The sequence below is a fragment of the Otolemur garnettii genome, unplaced genomic scaffold, assembly GCF_000181295.1.
Source record: "Otolemur garnettii isolate 467f Iridium unplaced genomic scaffold, OtoGar3 scaffold00006, whole genome shotgun sequence".
In the NCBI taxonomy this organism is placed as follows: Eukaryota; Metazoa; Chordata; class Mammalia; order Primates; family Galagidae; genus Otolemur; species Otolemur garnettii.
Window position 1 is genome coordinate 44,237,048 of NW_003852401.1, and position 18,809 is coordinate 44,255,856.

At 38.9% G+C, this 18,809-nt stretch overlaps 1 protein-coding gene across 1 annotated transcript in view; it reads left to right on the forward strand.

Moving 5' to 3' along the window:
* Positions 1–18,809, forward strand: part of SLC35D2 (solute carrier family 35 member D2) — a 61,650-nt gene that overhangs the window by 31,788 nt on the left and 11,053 nt on the right. The window contains exons 7-8 of the mRNA XM_003782995.3: positions 1,715–1,817; positions 3,080–3,172. Of these exons, the coding sequence (XP_003783043.1) occupies positions 1,715–1,817; positions 3,080–3,172 (196 nt within the window). The remainder of the gene's footprint in view (positions 1–1,714; positions 1,818–3,079; positions 3,173–18,809) is intronic.

Here is an 18,809-nt window from a genome sequence, read left to right on the forward strand (position 1 = left end):
TATATATATATAAAAATAAAGTCTGTGAGTGGCTTAACCATGAATTTGCTCTAACTGATTAAACAGACACATTCTTTGCTAACTTCTGTGCTTCTACTACTGGCCTAAAGGAGTGAATGGTTGAGCCACCTGATAGCAGCCAAGGTTTCAAGGGGTGGGAGCATTCCTGTTAGGGATGCTTGGTCTCCAGAATGGGATGAAAGTTCTGGGGCTCTCTAGAGAAGAGAGCAGCACCTTCTCCTGTGCTTCTGGAAACCTGGCTCAACTACTCACTCAACTCTTCCATCTCTTTTTAACACTGAATCATGTAAGTACCACGTGCTAAACGATTGCGCCACTGGAGCTCCTTAAGAGATTTAGAAGACTCTTATTTTGAGAAAATACTTATTTTCATAATTGACGCAGAGAGTTCTGATTTGTGATGACCTAAAATGAATTTACATCCTCACAAATACACTTGTAGATAATAATACTGGTGGATGTGCCAAGCAAAAATCTGATTTAATTTACATTCAGATTTCGATGCAAGTTTTGCTTCTCTATTTCATTCTCTTCATTTAGAGATAATCTTTATTTTGGTTTTGAAGATGATTCAGGATATGCCTTCCCAAAATACACAACTTTGGGATAAGGGTTATTTTGAGCCAAAAATCCTATACCAGGAAGAAGAGATCAACTCTTATTACTAGAGCTGGGAGTCAGCCTGAGATGAATCTGCATAAACAAATGCTAAAATAATCCTTCTCCTCCATTATTTTCCTAGGTGCTTTCCCTCAATTTATTTGTGTCTCAAAATGCAAACCCTCTTTCCTGTTAAAATGCTATGTAAGGTCCTATCTGCTAATTTACTGCTTCTTTCAGTTTTACTTTTCTGTGAACTCCCCTGCACATAAAATATTAATCAGGTTTGTATTCCTTTTCTCCTGTTAATCTGTCTTTTGTCAGTTAAATTTGCAGGCCCTCAGGGACTGAACCTAAAAGGATAGATTTTCCTTTCTGGCAATTTGTATTTGTGAATTGTGACATGGGTCTGGTGCTGTCTGCAAGGATCAAGCGCAGGTGGGCGAACCACATCATGGCTTGGCTGTTGTTCTCCTTCTCATCCCCTATGCCCTAGCCCCCGAAACATTTTTATTCTGGTGTTATTTAAAATGGAAATCGAAGAGAAGGTATTTCAAAAGAATAGGAAGAAAGGAGTCTTCAAGGAGTTTTATAGTAGGATGGAGACCTGCCTTGGCTTTCTGATGGACAGGGCATTATTAGGCACCAGATGGAGGTGTCACTTCTCCCTTGACCCTCTGGCCCCAGTCACAGCCCAGCTGTCCTGTTCTGGCTGCACCCTGGGTATGGTCCTGTTTACTACAATAGGCAAAGCCACTGTGTGGGTCGGGCAAGTCACTCCTCTTACAGAAGTCAGGGCTCAACAATTATTATACAATTTATCAGTTAGTAAAAGAAAGGGCTTTGCTGTTAAAGGAAGATGGTTAACGTCCTTCTGGTTTCAAGCCGTTCATGATTGAGTTGAAGCCACCTGATGGGCTGGTTTTGTTTTTGTCTGCAGACAAAGCAGAAGAATTAACCATTCACTACCACAAAGGAGGGAAAATATGCCACAGAAAAGTGGCTTTGGTTAGGGAAAGGTAAAACAGGCAGGCTTTGAGGCCACATGGTGAGTTTCTGAATCATCATTCTCCTTTCGTGTTCTCTTTACCAGTTCTGACCTTGCTTTTAACTTGGAAGGCTACATTTTTGTATTTCTGAATGATGTCTTCACAGCAGCAAATGGAGTTTATACCAAACAGAAGATGGACCCAAAGGTACCAGATCTTCCCTCTTGTGGTTTTAGGCTTTGCCCTCTGGCCTCTGCAATTATATGGAAAATGTAAACAAGTTTGTATAGTTAATGTGTAATATGTACCGTGTGTAATAGGGTCTGTGAATTACTAATTTTTTTTTAATTATCTTGTGTATGTAAGTTCTTATTATTCCTACTCCTGCAAAATTTTGGTTAAAAATTAGATAAGCGAAAAGATGCCACCATTTTAGATGCATACTCAGAATATACAAAGAGGGGATTGTTTTGAAAGACAAATTAATTTTCATCAGTGTCTTTAGTGATCATGGCAAAATAAGAGGTCGTGATGTTTGTTCTGAGAGCGCTCATTTTGAAGTCTGGGGACATGGGTTACAGACTCGAGTTTTACTAGTTAGTTAGTGGCCATTGTGACTTTGAACCTTCACTTCTCCAAGCCTTAGTTTCCTCATCTGGGGAATGAGAGGATTGGAATGGATAATGTGTAAGGTTCTATCCAGCAATAACCGCCTTTTCTGGACATAAGGGGCTGGGGCAGATGAGCTTTTCTTCCGTGTGGCTGCCTGTCACTGGCACCCAGTCCCAGCTGTTACAGGAAGCTGGGAGGATGAGCCAGGCATATGTTTCTTTGTTCCAAGTTCTTTGTGTCCAGTGAGTGACTTCACTCTGATGACAGGCTTATTTCCATGAGCTATGTTTTTTTTTTTTTTTTTTTTGTCTGTGCTGATTTTTTTCCTGCATGGTCGTTTATTTTTCAACAGTGGCCGTTTTACCAAAACAGGTTTGTTGCCTTTAGAGAATCACAATATGTCATCCTCTTTTGAAAATGGTGGAGATGGGGTATAGCCACTTTAATGAAAGTAAATATATAGCACGGCTGTGCTTTAATGGAAAGAGCAGATGTTTTTAAAGAGTTCCGTTTATATTAACATTTTTAATGTTCTTTATTTTCTTGAAGATTTCCCATTTTGAATAGCATGCTTTTTTAAAAAAAGAAACCCACATAGTTAGAATGTTAGAGTTGGATAGAGCCTTGGAGGCTTTCCATCTTCATCTGTTTAATCTGTAGTTTTGGTGTAAAACAATGTTTATTCTGAAATCACAGATATGGGAAATGAAGCATTTTGCATCAGAAATTTGCTGAAAATATTCCAGTCGAAAGTTGGTTGGAATGCATATTCTAACTCTGCATAAATATGCAGTTGTATAAATGGCTCCAGAAAATCTGACACTTCATATTTCTAAAATTGAATTTTTTTTTTTCAGGAGCTAGGGAAATATGGAGTACTTTTCTACAATGCCTGCTTCATGATTATTCCAACTTTTATTATCAGTGTCTCTACTGGAGACCTGCAACAGGTGAGCTGATAACAATCATTAGTCTTAAGTAACCATCTTTTAAAAATTTAATATTGAACTTTTGGTACTCACTGAGATTAAAAAGCATAAATGTATCTAGAATAACCAGGAGAGTATATGAAGGCAAGATGTTTTATGTCCTTGATAATACCTCTGGCCCTCCTGTTGTGTTGGCACTGATCTTTAGCCATGTAGAAGGTATCCAGAAGGAATGCCAAGAACCCTGGCCTTGATACTTCTGGAAAGCAACAATAAATGTCTGAGTTTGTGTCCCATTATCCCCCTTTGCTGATGTTCAGACCCTGGAAAAAAATTACCCTAACAGGGGGTTTTGATAGTTTTAAGAAATGAATTCACTGATTTATTTGTCACCTTCTATTCTGGATATTTTGAAACATCACACGAAGTAGAGAGAATAATTCAGTGGATTGCCACATACCTACCGCCCAGCTTCAGTACTTAGGCATCTTGCTATCCTTATTTTTTTCTCTCTCCCTCCCTTCACCCCACAGAATATTTTAAAACAAATTCTAGACATCATACATTTTACCTCTAAATATTCTAGGACTCATATTTGAATTTAGAGAAGGTACTGTTCTTTCAGTATTTGCCCTGGTAACTTTATCTAGAGACAAATAAATGGTAAATTAGTAATAAGATGCAGGGCCTACTGGGAGGGGTAGAGACCAAGAGACCTTAAAATCCATGACAGCCACCTTGGAGGATACAAGCCCTGACTTCTGCAGGAAGTCGCCAACCACACACCTCCTAAGAATTTTGCCTATAGCTTAAGGGAGATGTTTAAGTTTATGTGAGAAAGGTGTGATGAGCAAAATCCTGGTCCAGCAAGGCCTCTCTGCACAGAGCCTCCCCCATACTAGCCAGGTGTTAACCATCTCATTGCTGGACTGGGGCTGTGATGTTTGCAGAGGCCCTGCGTAGCAGCCCACAAGCACGATAGTATTTCTACATTTGGCAGTCGGCATGGATGCGTGGTGCACACAGTTGAAAGTCAATCCCACTCAGAGCTCTTTTAGGGTTTGAATGACTTTGGAAGGCTGCAGGTGGAGGTTCTTTCTCAGGCTATACTTTCTCAGTTGTACAATTCCTTTCCCAGAAGCAGGGAACAGCGGAAGACTTAGCAGCCAAGACCTCAGGGTAAACAGCCGTTTCCACATATTTATAGTGACAACTACCAAAAGCCACCAAGTTTGAAAAATAGCTCTCAATTTTGAGTTAAGCAGAACACTGAGGCACCCTGCATCTCTCTAATAAGGAGTAGAACAGGATATCTGAAAACATAATAGTAATTTTTTAGCTGTTATCTATTCATTTTGAACCGAGTCAATGTCACCAACATTACACAAAACAAAATTATAGATTCTTCTTAATGACGTGGTCCAAAGGGTTGGTCTCATTATTATAGAAATTAAGTTTTTCTTTGATTCACTGGAGTTTATCTGTTCTGAAATTCTGGTGTTTTATAGCTGTTTCCCATATACAGGGTTTGTGTGCAATTTAAAACTGCACATGAACTTTATGACCACCCTATATACTTAATTCCAGAAAGAGAACTCTAGAAACTCCTTCATCCCTGGCTGGGATGAAAAGCATACTTTTTCACAAGAGCCATGTTATGAAGAGCATAATGACCAGAAACTGAATTTTAGGTATCATCTGAGTAAAAATAGACTAGGTGTTTATTATTTATAATTTATTACTATTGTTAATAACTTTTACCATTGTTTCAGTAAAAATGTGTGTTCCCATATCCAAGTCATGGACTGATAAACTTGTTAACCTGGTGTTTTCACAAGTTATTACCTTCCTGTAATGATTATCATGCAGAATTCACATACTTTCTTATATAATGATAATACTCCTGAAAGTTAATATTTATTGAGGGCTCATTATATTGGGCACTTTTAAAAAGCGTTGTTTATGAACTATCTCATTGCATTTCCATAGTGGCCCTCAGAATAGAAGGTTCTATTATAATTCCCAATTTATAGGCAAGACATCTAGGGTATACTGTTGAAATAACTTCCCAAGGATAGTGGATGATAGATCCAGGCAATCTGGCTCAGAAACACATCCTCCACTGTAATCTCAGTTATTTAATTTGTATATGAAAAGTGAATATTTTTTCCCTCACATGTGAAAAACCATAGCCTATCCTTTATATCTTATAAAGTAAAGGGATATAACATATTCTTTAATTTGTTAAATCCTGATATTCTAGGAGAGTATCTCTCTATTGGCATGTGGTGTCTAGCCTCTAATGTTGATGGGACTCTGAAGACTTCAAACATACTGTATTTTGCTTTGTATAATGCACACCTGTGTATAATTGCACCTTTTTTTTTGCCCAAACTTTCAGGAAAATACTCTTTCATTTTAATTTTTTAATTCAAATGTTTATTGTTCTTATGTTTTGTATTATAAAGGAGTTTTAGCATTTATTTTTAACATATCATAGTACAAGACATTTTGTGTAAAAAATAATTATAAAACACAAGAACAAACACAAGGTATAAGACATTTTATGTACCTGTAACAAATAGTACTACCCTATCCATGTATCCTGCACATCTTTATTTTTCCCTTCAAATATTTGGTCCAAAAGTACACATTATACATGGCAAAATATGGGCAAATTCCTTTAAGTACCTTACAGTCCCAGAGTGATTACTAATCACTGAAATTCCAGATGGACAAAAGAGCTAAATATATAGATTTATTTTTTAAAAAAACTGTAAGAAAAATTGTCATTGGAAGAAAGTAGAATATATGAGGTTGGACAATTAAGTCTGTGAACTCATCCGAGAAAAAGTGCCACATATGTCATTGCAGAATGTCACTGCAGTTACCTGTAAAGTGCTCTCCTTAGGAAGCTCTGCACCGATGCCAGCACCTAGTCCACCCTTCAAAGCCATTTTGGAACTCTTTTTCTGGAATGTCCACCAGAGCTGTTGTAGTACAAGGTCTGACAGTTAAGTTTGAGAACTCATCCTAGAAAAAGTGCCTTGAAGGGCAGACGAGGCGCTGGCCTCAGTGCAGAGCTCTCAAAGGGAACACTTTGAAGGTGACTGTGGTGATACTCAGCAATGAGGTATGTGACACTTTTTCTAGCGTAAGTTCATGAACTTAATGGTCAGACCTTATAGATACACGTATAATCAACTATAAGAGAAAGCTTTCTAGAAAATGACAAAGTACGAAAGTCATAAAGTCGAACATTTGACTGTATTTTCATTTATAAGTATTATATGACAAGGCAAGAGATACCAAAAGATATGGGGCATTCAACATAATCAGCAAGAAAAAAGCAGTCAACCCTGCAGGAGCAAAATGGTGAGGTTTCCACTACTGACATTGCTCTGTGTTCATTAAATCCATCAGGGAAGACTTCTTCCCACTGGTCTCTTCTGATAGCGGCTGAGTTTGGAACCAAATACATGAAGAATTAAATGTATATGATTAGGTGTGTGGGCCTGCAATATAAAAATGCATTTTATTTGCCAAGTTTGGTTTGAATGTCCCAAAAGCTGATTGATGAATTAGAGCAGAGCGTTAACTTCTCTTGTTAATGGAAAGAGAAACTTGATGAGTCATTTTTCCTGGTTGATGGGGAGTAGAGAGACAGAAAGGATCAGAGATTGTAATAAAACTTGTGTGTGTGTGACTCATTGCTCCGGGAATTCAATTCTGGGACTTTGGCTTACACAGTCAATAGATCTATTAATAGTACTTTGATTCTATCTCTGATTAACAAAGTGGGAGATGACAGCTGCTCATGTTAACAAACTAGGCCTTTGGAGAATACTCAGTGGGTGAACTTTCTTTAGTATTTGAATCACTCCCATAGCTTCAAAGCATCTGATGTGTAACAGTATTATAGCTGATGAATAGAGACAAGTAGGACTTTTCTGATTTAAAAAACCCAAAGTGGGTCAGGTGTGGTAGCTCACTGCTTATAATCCTAGTACTCTGGGAGGTCAAGGAGGGTGGATTGCTTGAGTTCAGGAGTTAAGAGACCAGCCTGAGCAAAAGGGAGACCCTATCTCTAGTAAAAATAGAAAAACTAGCTTTGTGTTGTGGTGGGTACCTGTAGACCCAGCTACTCAGGGGGCTGAGGCAAGAGGATTATTTGAGACAGGAGTTTGAGGTTGCTATGAGCTATGATGCCACGGCACTCTATCCAGGGCGACAGGGAGACAACGCCTCAAAAGAAAAAAAATAAAACCAACCCAAAGTGCAAAATGAAAATGATTTCTAATTCAATATACTTTTACTACAACAGTAAGTCTAAAGGAAGAAGAACTTTATCATTTTCATCTTTAATTATTTCCTGTTTTATAATAAGTGTCATGTTACATTGTTTTTTTTTAAACCAGTCAAATTTAGCAATGATGGTACATTATTTTTTTTTTTAAATGCAACTACTGTAGCCTCATTATTAAACAAATAAATAAAACTAAAATCCATAAAAATTTAGGTTGGCAAGGAATCTAAATATTTTTACAAAAATTACTAAATAGCCCTCAATGTTTTATGTGGTATCAGGAACACAGTATTTTTTTCCTATACTTGGTTTGAAATTTGGGAGTTACTCTCAATTTCGTTTTAATTTTAGACACTAAATGTCCCATCATTTTTGTTATTCTTTTTTATTTTATTTTGGTCTTTGAACGCCTCAGCATAAACTTTCTGGGTATAAGTCTTTTGGATGTTTTCTGTCCCCTTGATTAGCTTGGAGCTTGCCAGTAAGACAGATTTATATTTATTATATTTTTTCTTTGACAAGTAAACACTTAAAAAGGTTTAGTGGGGCAGCACCCATAATTCAGTGGGGAAGGCACCAGTCCCATACACCAGGGCTGGTGGGTTCAAACCCAGCCCTGGCCTGCTAAAAACAAAATATTGCTGGGCGTTGTGGCAGGCACCTGTAGTCCCAGCTACTTGGGAGGCTGAGGCAGGAGAATCACTTATGCCCAAGAGTTTGAGGTTGCTGTGAGCTGTGATACTACCGCACTCTACCAAGGGCAACAAAGTGAGACTGTCTCAATTAAAAAAAAAAAAAGTTTTGTGGTACATAGAAACTTTCAAACATACACAAAAGAAGAGGGAATAGTATTACAAATCCCACATACCCATTAGCCAGTTTCAATAATTATCAACATTTACTGTATATCATTTTGATAAGAGAAATGGGCAAATAATAATGAAACAATGAAAGTAAAAAGTAACAAAGTTGTACTCATTGGAGAAGAGCATTCCATTTTAATTATTTAAAAACTGTGAATTATATGGTGGGCACCTGTAGTCCCAGCCCCTTGGGAGGCTGAGGCAAGAGAATCACATAAGGCCAAGAGTTTGAGGTTGCTGTGAGCTGTGATGGCACAGCACTGTACCGAGGGCCACATAGTGAGACTCTGTCTCTAAAAAACAAAACCAAAAAAACCCTGTGAATTATAAACTTATAAAAAGATTTAAATAGTTTCAAATATGTAGAGTTATGAACAAAGTATTGCTTAAGAAAAAGTGAGTAGAACTTATATTTCTTCATGTTATTGAGCATATATTTACTTATAGTCTTGAGTCAACTTAAAATTATTTTGGGGCTGGATGTAGTGGCTTATACCTGTAATCTTAGTACTTTAGGAGGCTAAGATGGGAGGATATCATGAACCCAGGAGTTTAAGACCAGCCTGAGCAACATAGCAGGATCCCATCTCTACAAAAAATAAAAAGAATTAGCCAGCCATGGTGGTGTGTACCTGTAGTTCCAGCTATTCTGGACCCTGAGAAAGGAAGATTGCCCATGAGTCCAAGGCTATAGTGAGCTATGGTTGTGTCCCTATACTCCAGCTTGGGTACTAGAGCAAGACCTTGTCTCAAAAAATAAAAATAAAAAATCATTTTTGGATTTGGACAAGCAAGGGACAAATCATGAATACAATATTCCCCTTTTAGGCCAGATGCGGTGGCTCACGCCTATAATCCTAGCACTCTGGGAGGACGAGGCTGGTGGATTGCCTGAGCTCAGGAGTTCAAGACTAGCCTGAACCACAGTGAGACCCAGTCTCTAAAAATAGCCAGGTATTGTGGCAGGCACCTGTAGTCCCAGCTACTTGGGAGGCTGAGGCAAGAAGATCACTTGAGCCCAAGAGTTTTAGGTTGCTGTGAGCTATGATGATGCAATGCCTCTCTACTGAGGGTGACGAAGTGAGACTCTGTCTCAACCGCAACAACAACAACCAAAAAACCCTCCTTTTTTATTGTTACCTATCATTTCAAAGGGGTTAATTTTATTTTCTCAGGTAAGGATTAAGTTCTTGGAGAATAGAAACTGAGTCTTTTTGTTTGTTTGTTTGTTTGAGACAGACTCTTGTTTTGTCACCCTCAGTAGAGTGCTATGGCATCATAGCTCACAACAACCTGAAACTCTTGGGCTCAAGTGATATTCTTGCCTCAGCCTCCCAAGAAGCTGGTACTACAGGTGCCCGCCACAACTCCTGGGTATTTTTAGAGATGAGGTCTCACTCTGGGTCTGGCTGGTTTCAAACTCCTGAGCTCAGGCAATCCACCTGCCTCAGCCTCCCAGTGTACTAGAATTACAAGCATGAGCCATTGTGCCTAGCCTAGAAACTGAGTCTTAAACTTCTTTGTGTCCCATCTCCTGTCAGGGTCTGCTTCTGACACCACTGGTCAGGGCCCAGGACTGGCCAGGTCTCAGGCCCGACTTAGGTAGGTTCTGGACGTGGACCACTGAGCTACCTTGCTCAGAAACAGTTTCTCTTAGGTGCTTGAGGGCTACCTACTTTAGCTGGGGGGTGGGGGGCAATGGGCCCACGAAGGGAGAATCTGGCCCTCAACCTGCCCAGTGTTAATTTAAAACTAAGAAATTTTAGTTTTATATCCTTTTGTAATGCCTGTGAATTTCAATGAATTGATGTATTGGACCAAACATTCAGGGGATTTTTCTTTCAATGTCCCTCAGATATTTTAGTTATGTCATTAGAAAGGGAAAGCAATCATTTTTTTTTAAAACTAAACAAGGCATCTGTATACTGTCACCAAAGTCTTCCCTTTTTAATGCACATGTGTCTGGAATTTCAGAAAACATTAATTCACGATAGGGCTGGGTCAGAAGGTGTTCTTTCCTTGAAAGACTTGTGTTATTTTCTTATGTTCATCTTATAAGATGTGTAAGAAGTTAAAATGTATGAGCGGCTTAAGAAAAGTAGAACTGATGCTTTTCATACATTGTAGCATAAGATGTAAAGTTTATTATTAGTGTCTGTTAATTTCTGTGCATTTTAATATTCTTTATGAGTATTTTAATAAATTCATTTTTCAAAAAGTACACTTTCTTCTCAGATTTTTATAAAAAGTAAACCCAGCCCTGAATTTGGGATTCAAATTAGTAAATATTTGTAAAATAAATAACCTAAACAACAATAGCTATCAGTTTGTTCTTGCCACCAGCAAGGTTACAATTTCATTGAATCCTCACATCACTCTTTTTTTTTTATTATTAAATCAAAAACACATAGATCATGCATACATTAATGCATTTATGGGGCACAATGTGCTGATTTCATAAAGAATTCAGACTGTTTACATCACACTGGCTAATATATACCTCATCTCATTTACTTAATTATTGTGTTAAGACATTTATACTCTATACTTAATAGATACGACATGTACCCTTACATTATGCACTATGGGTGTGATCCCACCATTCACCCTCCTTCCATCTGACTTCCCCCCTCCCTACCCAGCCCGCCTCCTCCTTCCTTCATCCTGGGCCATCGTTGTGATCTGTTCTTCATGTGAAAGTGATTGTAAATTGGTTTCATAATAGTACTGAGTACATGGGATATTTTTTCTTCCATTCTTGAGATACTTTACCAAGTAGGATATGTTCCAGCTCCATCCATGTAAATGTAGAAGAGATAAAGTCGCCATCATTTTAAGGCTGCATAATATTCCAGGGTATACATATACCACAATTTATTATTCTGTTCATGGGTTGATGGGCACTTGGGCTTCTTCTAAGACTTGGCTATTATGAATTGAGCTGCAATGAACAATCTGGTGCAAATATCTTTGTTATAATGTGATTTTTGGTCTTTTGGATATATACCTAGTAGAGGAATTGCAGGATCAAATGGTAGGTCTACTTTTAGATCCCCGAGTATTCTCCATACTTCTTTCCAAAAGGGATATATTAGCTTGCACTCCCACCAGCAGTGTAGAAGTGTTCCCTTTCCTCCACATTCACACCAACATCTCTGGTTTGGGGATTTTGTGATGTGGGTCATTCTTACTGGGGTTAGAAGATATCTCAAGGTGATTTTGATTTACATTTCTCTGATGATTAAGGCTGAAGAGTGTTTTTTCATGTGTCTGTAGGCCATGTGCCTGTCTTCTTCAGAGAGTTTCTCTTCAAGTCCCTTGTGCACACTAAGATGGGATCACTTGTTCTTTCCTTGCTAATATGTTTGAGTTCTCTGTGGATTCTGGTTATGAAACCTTTGTCAGAGACATAACCTATAAATATCTTCTCCCATTCTGAGAGCTGTCTGCTTGCTGTACTTACTGTGTTCTTGGCTGTGCAGAAGCTTTTTAGTTTGATCAGATCCCAGTAATGTATTTTTGGTGTGGTTACCATTGCCTGGGTGGTCCTCCTTATAAATTCTCCCAGGCCAATTTCTTCAAGTGTTTCTCCTGCACTCTTTCCAAGAATCTTTATAGTTTCATGTCTTAAGTTGAAATATTTTATCCAGTGAGAGTCAATTTTTGTTAATGGTGAAAGGTGTGGGTCCAGTTTCAGTCTTCTACAAGTCACCGGCCAATTCTCCCAGTGCCATTTGTTAAATAAGGAATCTTTCCCCCAATTTATATTTTTGATGGACTTATCAAAGATCAAATGATGATAAGCATCTGGGTTCATCTCTTGGTTCTCAATTCTGTTCCATATATCTACCTCTCTGTTTTTGTGGCAGTACCCTGCTGTTTTGATCACTATAGATTTATAGTATAGTTTGAAGTCTGTTAGCATGATTCCTCCTGACTTGTTTTTATTTCTGAGTAATGTCTTGGCTATTCAAGGTATTTTCTGGTTCCATATAAAATGAAGTACTGTTTTTTCTAGATCTTTAAACTATGATGGTGGTGCTTTGATAGGGATTGCATTAAATTTGTAAATTGCTTTGGGCAATATGGACATTTTAACAATGTTGATTCTTCCCAGTTATGAGCATGATATGTTTTTCCATTTGTTAACATCTTCAGCTATTTCTTTTCTCAGAGTTTCATAATTCTCTTTATAGAGACCTTTCACATTCTTTGTTAGGTAAATTCCCAAATATTTCATCTTCTTTGGCACAACTGTAAAAAGAATAGAGTCTTTGACTCTTTTTTTGGCTTGACTATTATTGGTATATGTAAAAGCTACTGATTTGTGAGTATTGCTTTTGTATCCTGAGATGCTACTGTATTCCTTGATCACTTTTAAGAGTTTTGTAGTTGAGTCCCTGGGGGTTTCCAGGTATAAAATCATATCATTTGTGAAGAGTGAAAGGTTGATATCTTCTGACCCTATATGGATACCCTTGATCACCTTTTCTTGCCTAATTGTGATGGCTAAGACTTCCATTACAATTTTGAAAAGCAGTGGAGACAATGGCAACCTTGCCTGGTTCCTGATCTGAGTGGAAATGATTTCAATTTTACTCTATTCAACACAATATTGGCTGTGGGTTTGCTGTAGATGGCCTCTATCAGTTTAAGAAATGGCCCTTTAATACCAATTTTCCTAAGTGTTCTGATCATGAAATGATGCTGGATATTGTCAAAAGCTTTTTCTGCATCAACTGAGACAATCATATGGTCTTTGTTTTTTAATTTGTTTATGTGATGAATTATATTTATAGATTTATGTATATTGAACCAGCCTTGAGACCCATAAAACCCATTTGGTCATGGTATATAATTTGCTTGATGTGTTGCTGGATTCTGTTTGTTAAGATCTTGTTGAATATTTTTCCATCAATAGTCATTAGTGATATTGGTCTATAATTTTCTTTTCTTATTGGGTATTTTCCAGGTTTGGGGATCAAGGTAATATTTCCTTCATAGAATGTGTTGGGTAATTTTCCTTCTTTTTCTATATTTTGGAAAAGGTTGAGTAAGGTACTAGTTCCTCTTTAAAGGTTTGGTAGAATTCTGATGTGAAGCCATCTGGTCCCGGACTCTTCTTTTTAGGGAGATTTTGTACAGTTGATTCTATTTCATTACTTGATATAGGTCTGTTCAGCATTTCCAATTCTTTCTGATTAAGTCCAGGAAGTTGGCATGCTTCTAAGTATTGATGAATTTCTCTCAGATTTTCATATTTCTGAGAATAAAGATTATTGTCGTATTCATTAAGGAGTCTTTGAATTTCTGAGGTGTCTGTTGTTATTTTGCCTTTGTCTGATTGATGATATTAGGGACTTTAATTTTCTATTTTTGGTTAGGTTGGCCAAAGGTTTATCAATTTTGTTGAATTTTTTAAAAAACCAACTTTTTGACTTATTGATCTTTTGAATAATTCTTTTGTTTTAGATTTCATTTAATTCTGCTCTAATTTTAGTTATTTCTTTTCTTCTGCTGGGTTTGGGGTTGGAATGTTCTTCCTTTTCCAATTGCTTATGATGTCCCATTAAGTTATTGACTTCCTCTCTTTCTGTTCTCTTGAGGAAGGCTTGCAACTATAAATTTCCCTCTGAGGACTGCCTTTGCAGTATCCCACAGGCTCAGATAATTTGTGTCTTCATTATTGTTTTGTTCCAAATATTTGGCAATTTCCTTCTTAATCTCATCTATGACCCAGTTATCTTTCAGCATAAGGTTATTTAGTTTCCATGTCTTTGTATCAGCATGCAGATAACTGTTATTGGTGAGTTCAACTTTTATTGTGTGATGATCCAAGAAAATACAAGGAATAATATCTATACTTTTAAATTTGCTGAGGTTAGACTTGTGACCTAAGATGTGATCAATTTTGCAGTATGTTCCATGGGCTGATGAGAAGAATGTGTATTCAGTTTTCTTAGGATGAAATGTTCTATAGATGTCTGTTAAGTCCAATTGTTGAATGTTTAAGTCTAAAATTTCTTTGCTTAGTTTCTTATTGGAGGCTCAATCCAACACTGCCAAAGGGGTGTTAAAATCTCTGACTATTAAGGTGCTGGAGGAAATCAAGTTGTTCATGTCTGTTAAAATCTCTCTTATAAATTGAGGCACATTCTGGTTGGGTGCATAAATGTTAATAATTGAAATCTCATCATGTTGAGTTCTATCCTTAGCAAATATGAAGTGACCATCCTTATCTTCCCTTATTTTTGTTGGTTTAAAGCCTATTGTATCTGCGAATAAAATTGCAACACCTCCTTTTTTCTGATTTTCATTTGCCTGAAATATAGATGACCATTCCTTTACCCTAAGTCTATATTTCTATATTTATCTTTTAAGATAAGATGAAATTCTTGTATGCAGCAGATATCAGAGTTTTTGTATCTGGTTAGCCAATCTGCGCCTCTTTAGAGGACAATTTAAGCCATTCACATTAATTGAGAGTATTGATAAGCCTGGTAGTATTTTGGGTATTGAGTTTTTTGAAATTCCAGTGGACATTTTTAATCCTTTAGCCACTGTGGAAGTTTGAATTTGACCAAAAGTTTCTGAGTGAATTTATTTTGGTGGTAGATGATTGTGCTGGTCATTGTGGAGGATAGGTCTGAGAATATCCTGGAGAGCTGGTTTAGTTATGGCAAATTTCTTCAATATGTGTCATTAAAGTATTTAATTTCTCCATCATAAATGAAACTCAGTTTAGCTGGATACAGAATCCTGGGTTGAAAGTTATTTTGTCTTAGGAGATTAAAAGTTGATGACCATCCTCTTCTAGCTTGAGAAATTTCAGCATAGAGGATCTGCAGTCATTCTAATATTCTTCCCATTGTAGGTTATGGTTTTCTTATGTCTGGCTGCTTGCAGAATCTTCTCCTTCATATTAACTTTAGTGAAGTTAATTATAATGTGTCAGGGTGATGTTTTATTTGGATTGAGTTGTGCTGGGGTTCTGAAACTGTCTGCTATCTGAATTTCAGAATCTCTTGCCATGTTTGGGAAGTTCTCCTCGATTATCTCTTGAGTAGAGCAGAACATCTGGGTCTTTGGAAGCAACCTCATCGCCTTCAGGAATTCTTATGAGGCGAATATTAGTTTTTTTTGAATTATCTCACAGCTCTCTGAGATAATGGTCCATTTTTGCTCTCCACTTTTCTTCCTCTTGGAACATTGGGAGCATTCAAAAGCTTTGTCTTCCATGTCAGAGATCCTTTCTTCTGCCTGCTCCATTCTGTTACAGAGGGATTCCTCTGTATTTCTCAGATCTTTGAGGGCTGCAAGTTCTTGCCTCAGTGTGTCAAAATCTTTGGTGATTTTGTCTTTGAATTCATTGAATTCTTGAGACAACTTTTGAAATGCTCCTTGAATTTCTAATTTCAACTTTACCTCCATTCTGTTAATTTTATTTGCAATCCAAATTCTGAATTTGATTTCTGACATTTCACCCATTTGTTTATGAATAGGATCTTCGATTGTGTCTCCTTTGTCATTCCTTGGAGGAGTTGATCTACTCTGATTATTCATGTTGCCACAGTTTTTTCACTGATTTTGCCCCATGATTATTTTTCACTATTTCACTGGTAAGGTGAAATTGAGTTGAGGGCTCCTGGAGTTGTACTTAACCAGCCCTTTACCAAAGAACTGGGACTGGTGATTATGGGTTTTCCCCTAGAACTTTACAAAGGTCCCTTTCAGTACTACAGCCCAAAACTCTGGGGAACTGCTTGGTGTGGTGCGGCTAGATGGCTCTGACCTGCATTCAGCTAGTCTCTGTCCAATCCTAGTAAATCAGTGGCTTTGAGCTGAAATCTCAGCTTTGGAGATATATAAGCAACTAAGACACCCCGCCGCCTGATAGGCAACAAGTGGAAGAGGAGAATCCCACACTCCCACAACAACACAACCAGGGTACAACCTTGGTGGGTCCCCAGGTGATGGGCCCAGGTCAAGAGTTACAAAGCAATTGTCCCCATCAACACAAACACCAATCAGGTGGGAGAGTTCAAAAGGTCTTCAGCATCTAAGCAGCAGGGGGTTCACTGGCAGCTCAAGTGCAGCTTATTCTGCTGCTCTGTGGAGTCAGAAAGGCCCGCCCAGCAAAATAGTCCAGGGGGGCTGGTGCCTCCTTCCCCACCTTGCACCTCTATTACACTGGTAGCCCCATGGGGCTGTGGTCCAGTTCCCTCCAAAGAGCAAATGTGTCAGGGATTTGGGCCTTCCGGAATCAGAGGGAAGTGAATGCCTCATCAGCCAAGTGACCACTCTCTGCCACCAGCTGGCTGGGGGAGTTGAAGTCTGATTACCTTAGGTGCTCAATCGAAACTGGGGAGTGTGCCACCTGAGCTTGTCTGAAATCAGAGGTTAACAAAACAGCAAATGTTTTTTGCCTTCAGATACTGTGCCTCTGCCCCAGCCACTCTGTTTCTCTGGTATCCCTGCGATGCAAGATCTAGCTCTCTCTGGCAGTCCACAGAATTGGGGAGGTGTCTCTCTGAAATTTGACCCCATCGTGATCTCTCTATTAATGCTGCTGCTAGGTGGGCGATGTCTCCACTTGGGTTCCCACACCTCAGCAGTTCTCAAGCCTTCACCCATGGTATGGAGACCCAAGGCTCCACTCACTGCTGAGTTGCTCTTTCTTAGAGCCAAGCCAGACCCCTTACTTCCTGTGCCTTTCTGCACTGTTACCAGATTCACAGTTACAGTGTAGCTGTGCTACCTCAGACCATGTAATGCCCAGTCTTAACAAAGAATCATGAATGTTCTAGCCTCTGCAAGGGTTGGGCTTCTGGACCGTCAGGCCAGGAGGACGGGTGGACTGGGAGTTCAAAGTTGCAGGGGAAATATTTGTTCAAACTTTATACCAGGCAAGAGAATACCCAGGCTCACAGCAGGGACTCTCTGGAGAAGGATTCCCAGCTTCCAGCAACTCGCTCCTGTGGGGTGAGAGAAGAGGACCTCAGTTCACTGCTCACTAGTAGAGATCTCACAGCAAACAAGCAAGCAACTCTCTTGGGGGAGGGGACAGACACATGTCCTCTTTGGGGTGGGTTCTGTACCTGAAATTTGTTTCCTTGGAGTTTCAGCTTGCCTCAGCAGAGAAGACGTGCAATTATCAATCTTTTCTCTCAGCTAGACTTCCACCCTTAGTTATGTTGGGTTCTTTCTGGCTGTTATCTTTCTCTCTGGACAGGAGCTTCTGTTGAAAGCTGGCTTCATTTGAAAGTTGGCTTCAGTTGGCTATCATCCTCCACTCCCCTTTGCTCTTGTTGAATGTAAAAATTGGCGTTAGAGAAAATAGACAACCTGAGGTTTTAGCAGAACACAAGGCACATTGAAACAAAATGAACAAACATAAAAACAATCAGACACACATTCAATCAAAAACAAAAACAAACAAACCAAAAAACTTGAATAGGCTGATGTAAGCACTCTCAGTAACCATAAGAGGAAGGGGAGGGCTTGGCGCTCGTAGCCCAGCAGCCAGGGCACCAGCCTCACACACCAGAGTTGGCAGGCTCGAACCAAGCTAAGGGCCCACCAAACAATAATGATAACCACAACCAAAAAACAGCCAGGTGCCATGGTAGGTGCCCGCAGCCCCCAGGCCACCTGGGAGGCTGAGGCAAGAGAACCACTCAGTCCAAGAGAGTTAGAGGTTGCCATGAGCTGCGACACTACAGCACTCTACCAAGGGCAACATAGCAAGACTCTGTCTAAAAAAAGAAGAAAAAAATGGAAAGCAGAGGAAAAATAATAATTAAAAAATTTTTTAACAACTCCTACAAGAAAGAAAAATGGAAAAAAAGCAAAAAGAATGAGTAAAAAGAGAAAAAAAGTAATAAGATTATTTACATATATGTAAATACAAAATTATTTTGTATAATTTTGTATGTACAAAATTATTTACACACACATACATATAAAAACATGCAACTATATATTCCGTAGGGATTGACTTTAGTAGGAATGCATTTATGTTGCAATATACTTCTGGACACCAGGTGGCGCCGTGAGTGGGTCCCAGGCTTAAATTGTTCTTGGTGTTTGCCTGAATAACTGCTTGGCGCCTAGACCCTGCTGAACTGCTGATTCCACCAATCTCAAAATACCTTCATAGACAGGTTTCACAAATTCTCCCAACAACAGTTCCTGTGAAGTGCGGGATATCCTGGGCCAGTTCCCAGGTAGGCCAACTGTCTGTGGGTGAGACTCAAATCACTGTGCCTGGTCCACATGGAAAGGTGTCTATGGCACCTGCCATCTCCTAAATTCCAAAATAATGGCCTCTTTCTATCCAGGATCTTTCCCATCTGAGTGTCTCTCCCTCCACCTAACCACGGTGGTGCCACACCAGAGAGCGCCCCACTCTGGCCACCTAATTCTGCTCAGTAGTCCACACTTCACCAATCTTTCCACATAATTCCTAGTTTCCTCATTAACTGGGAAC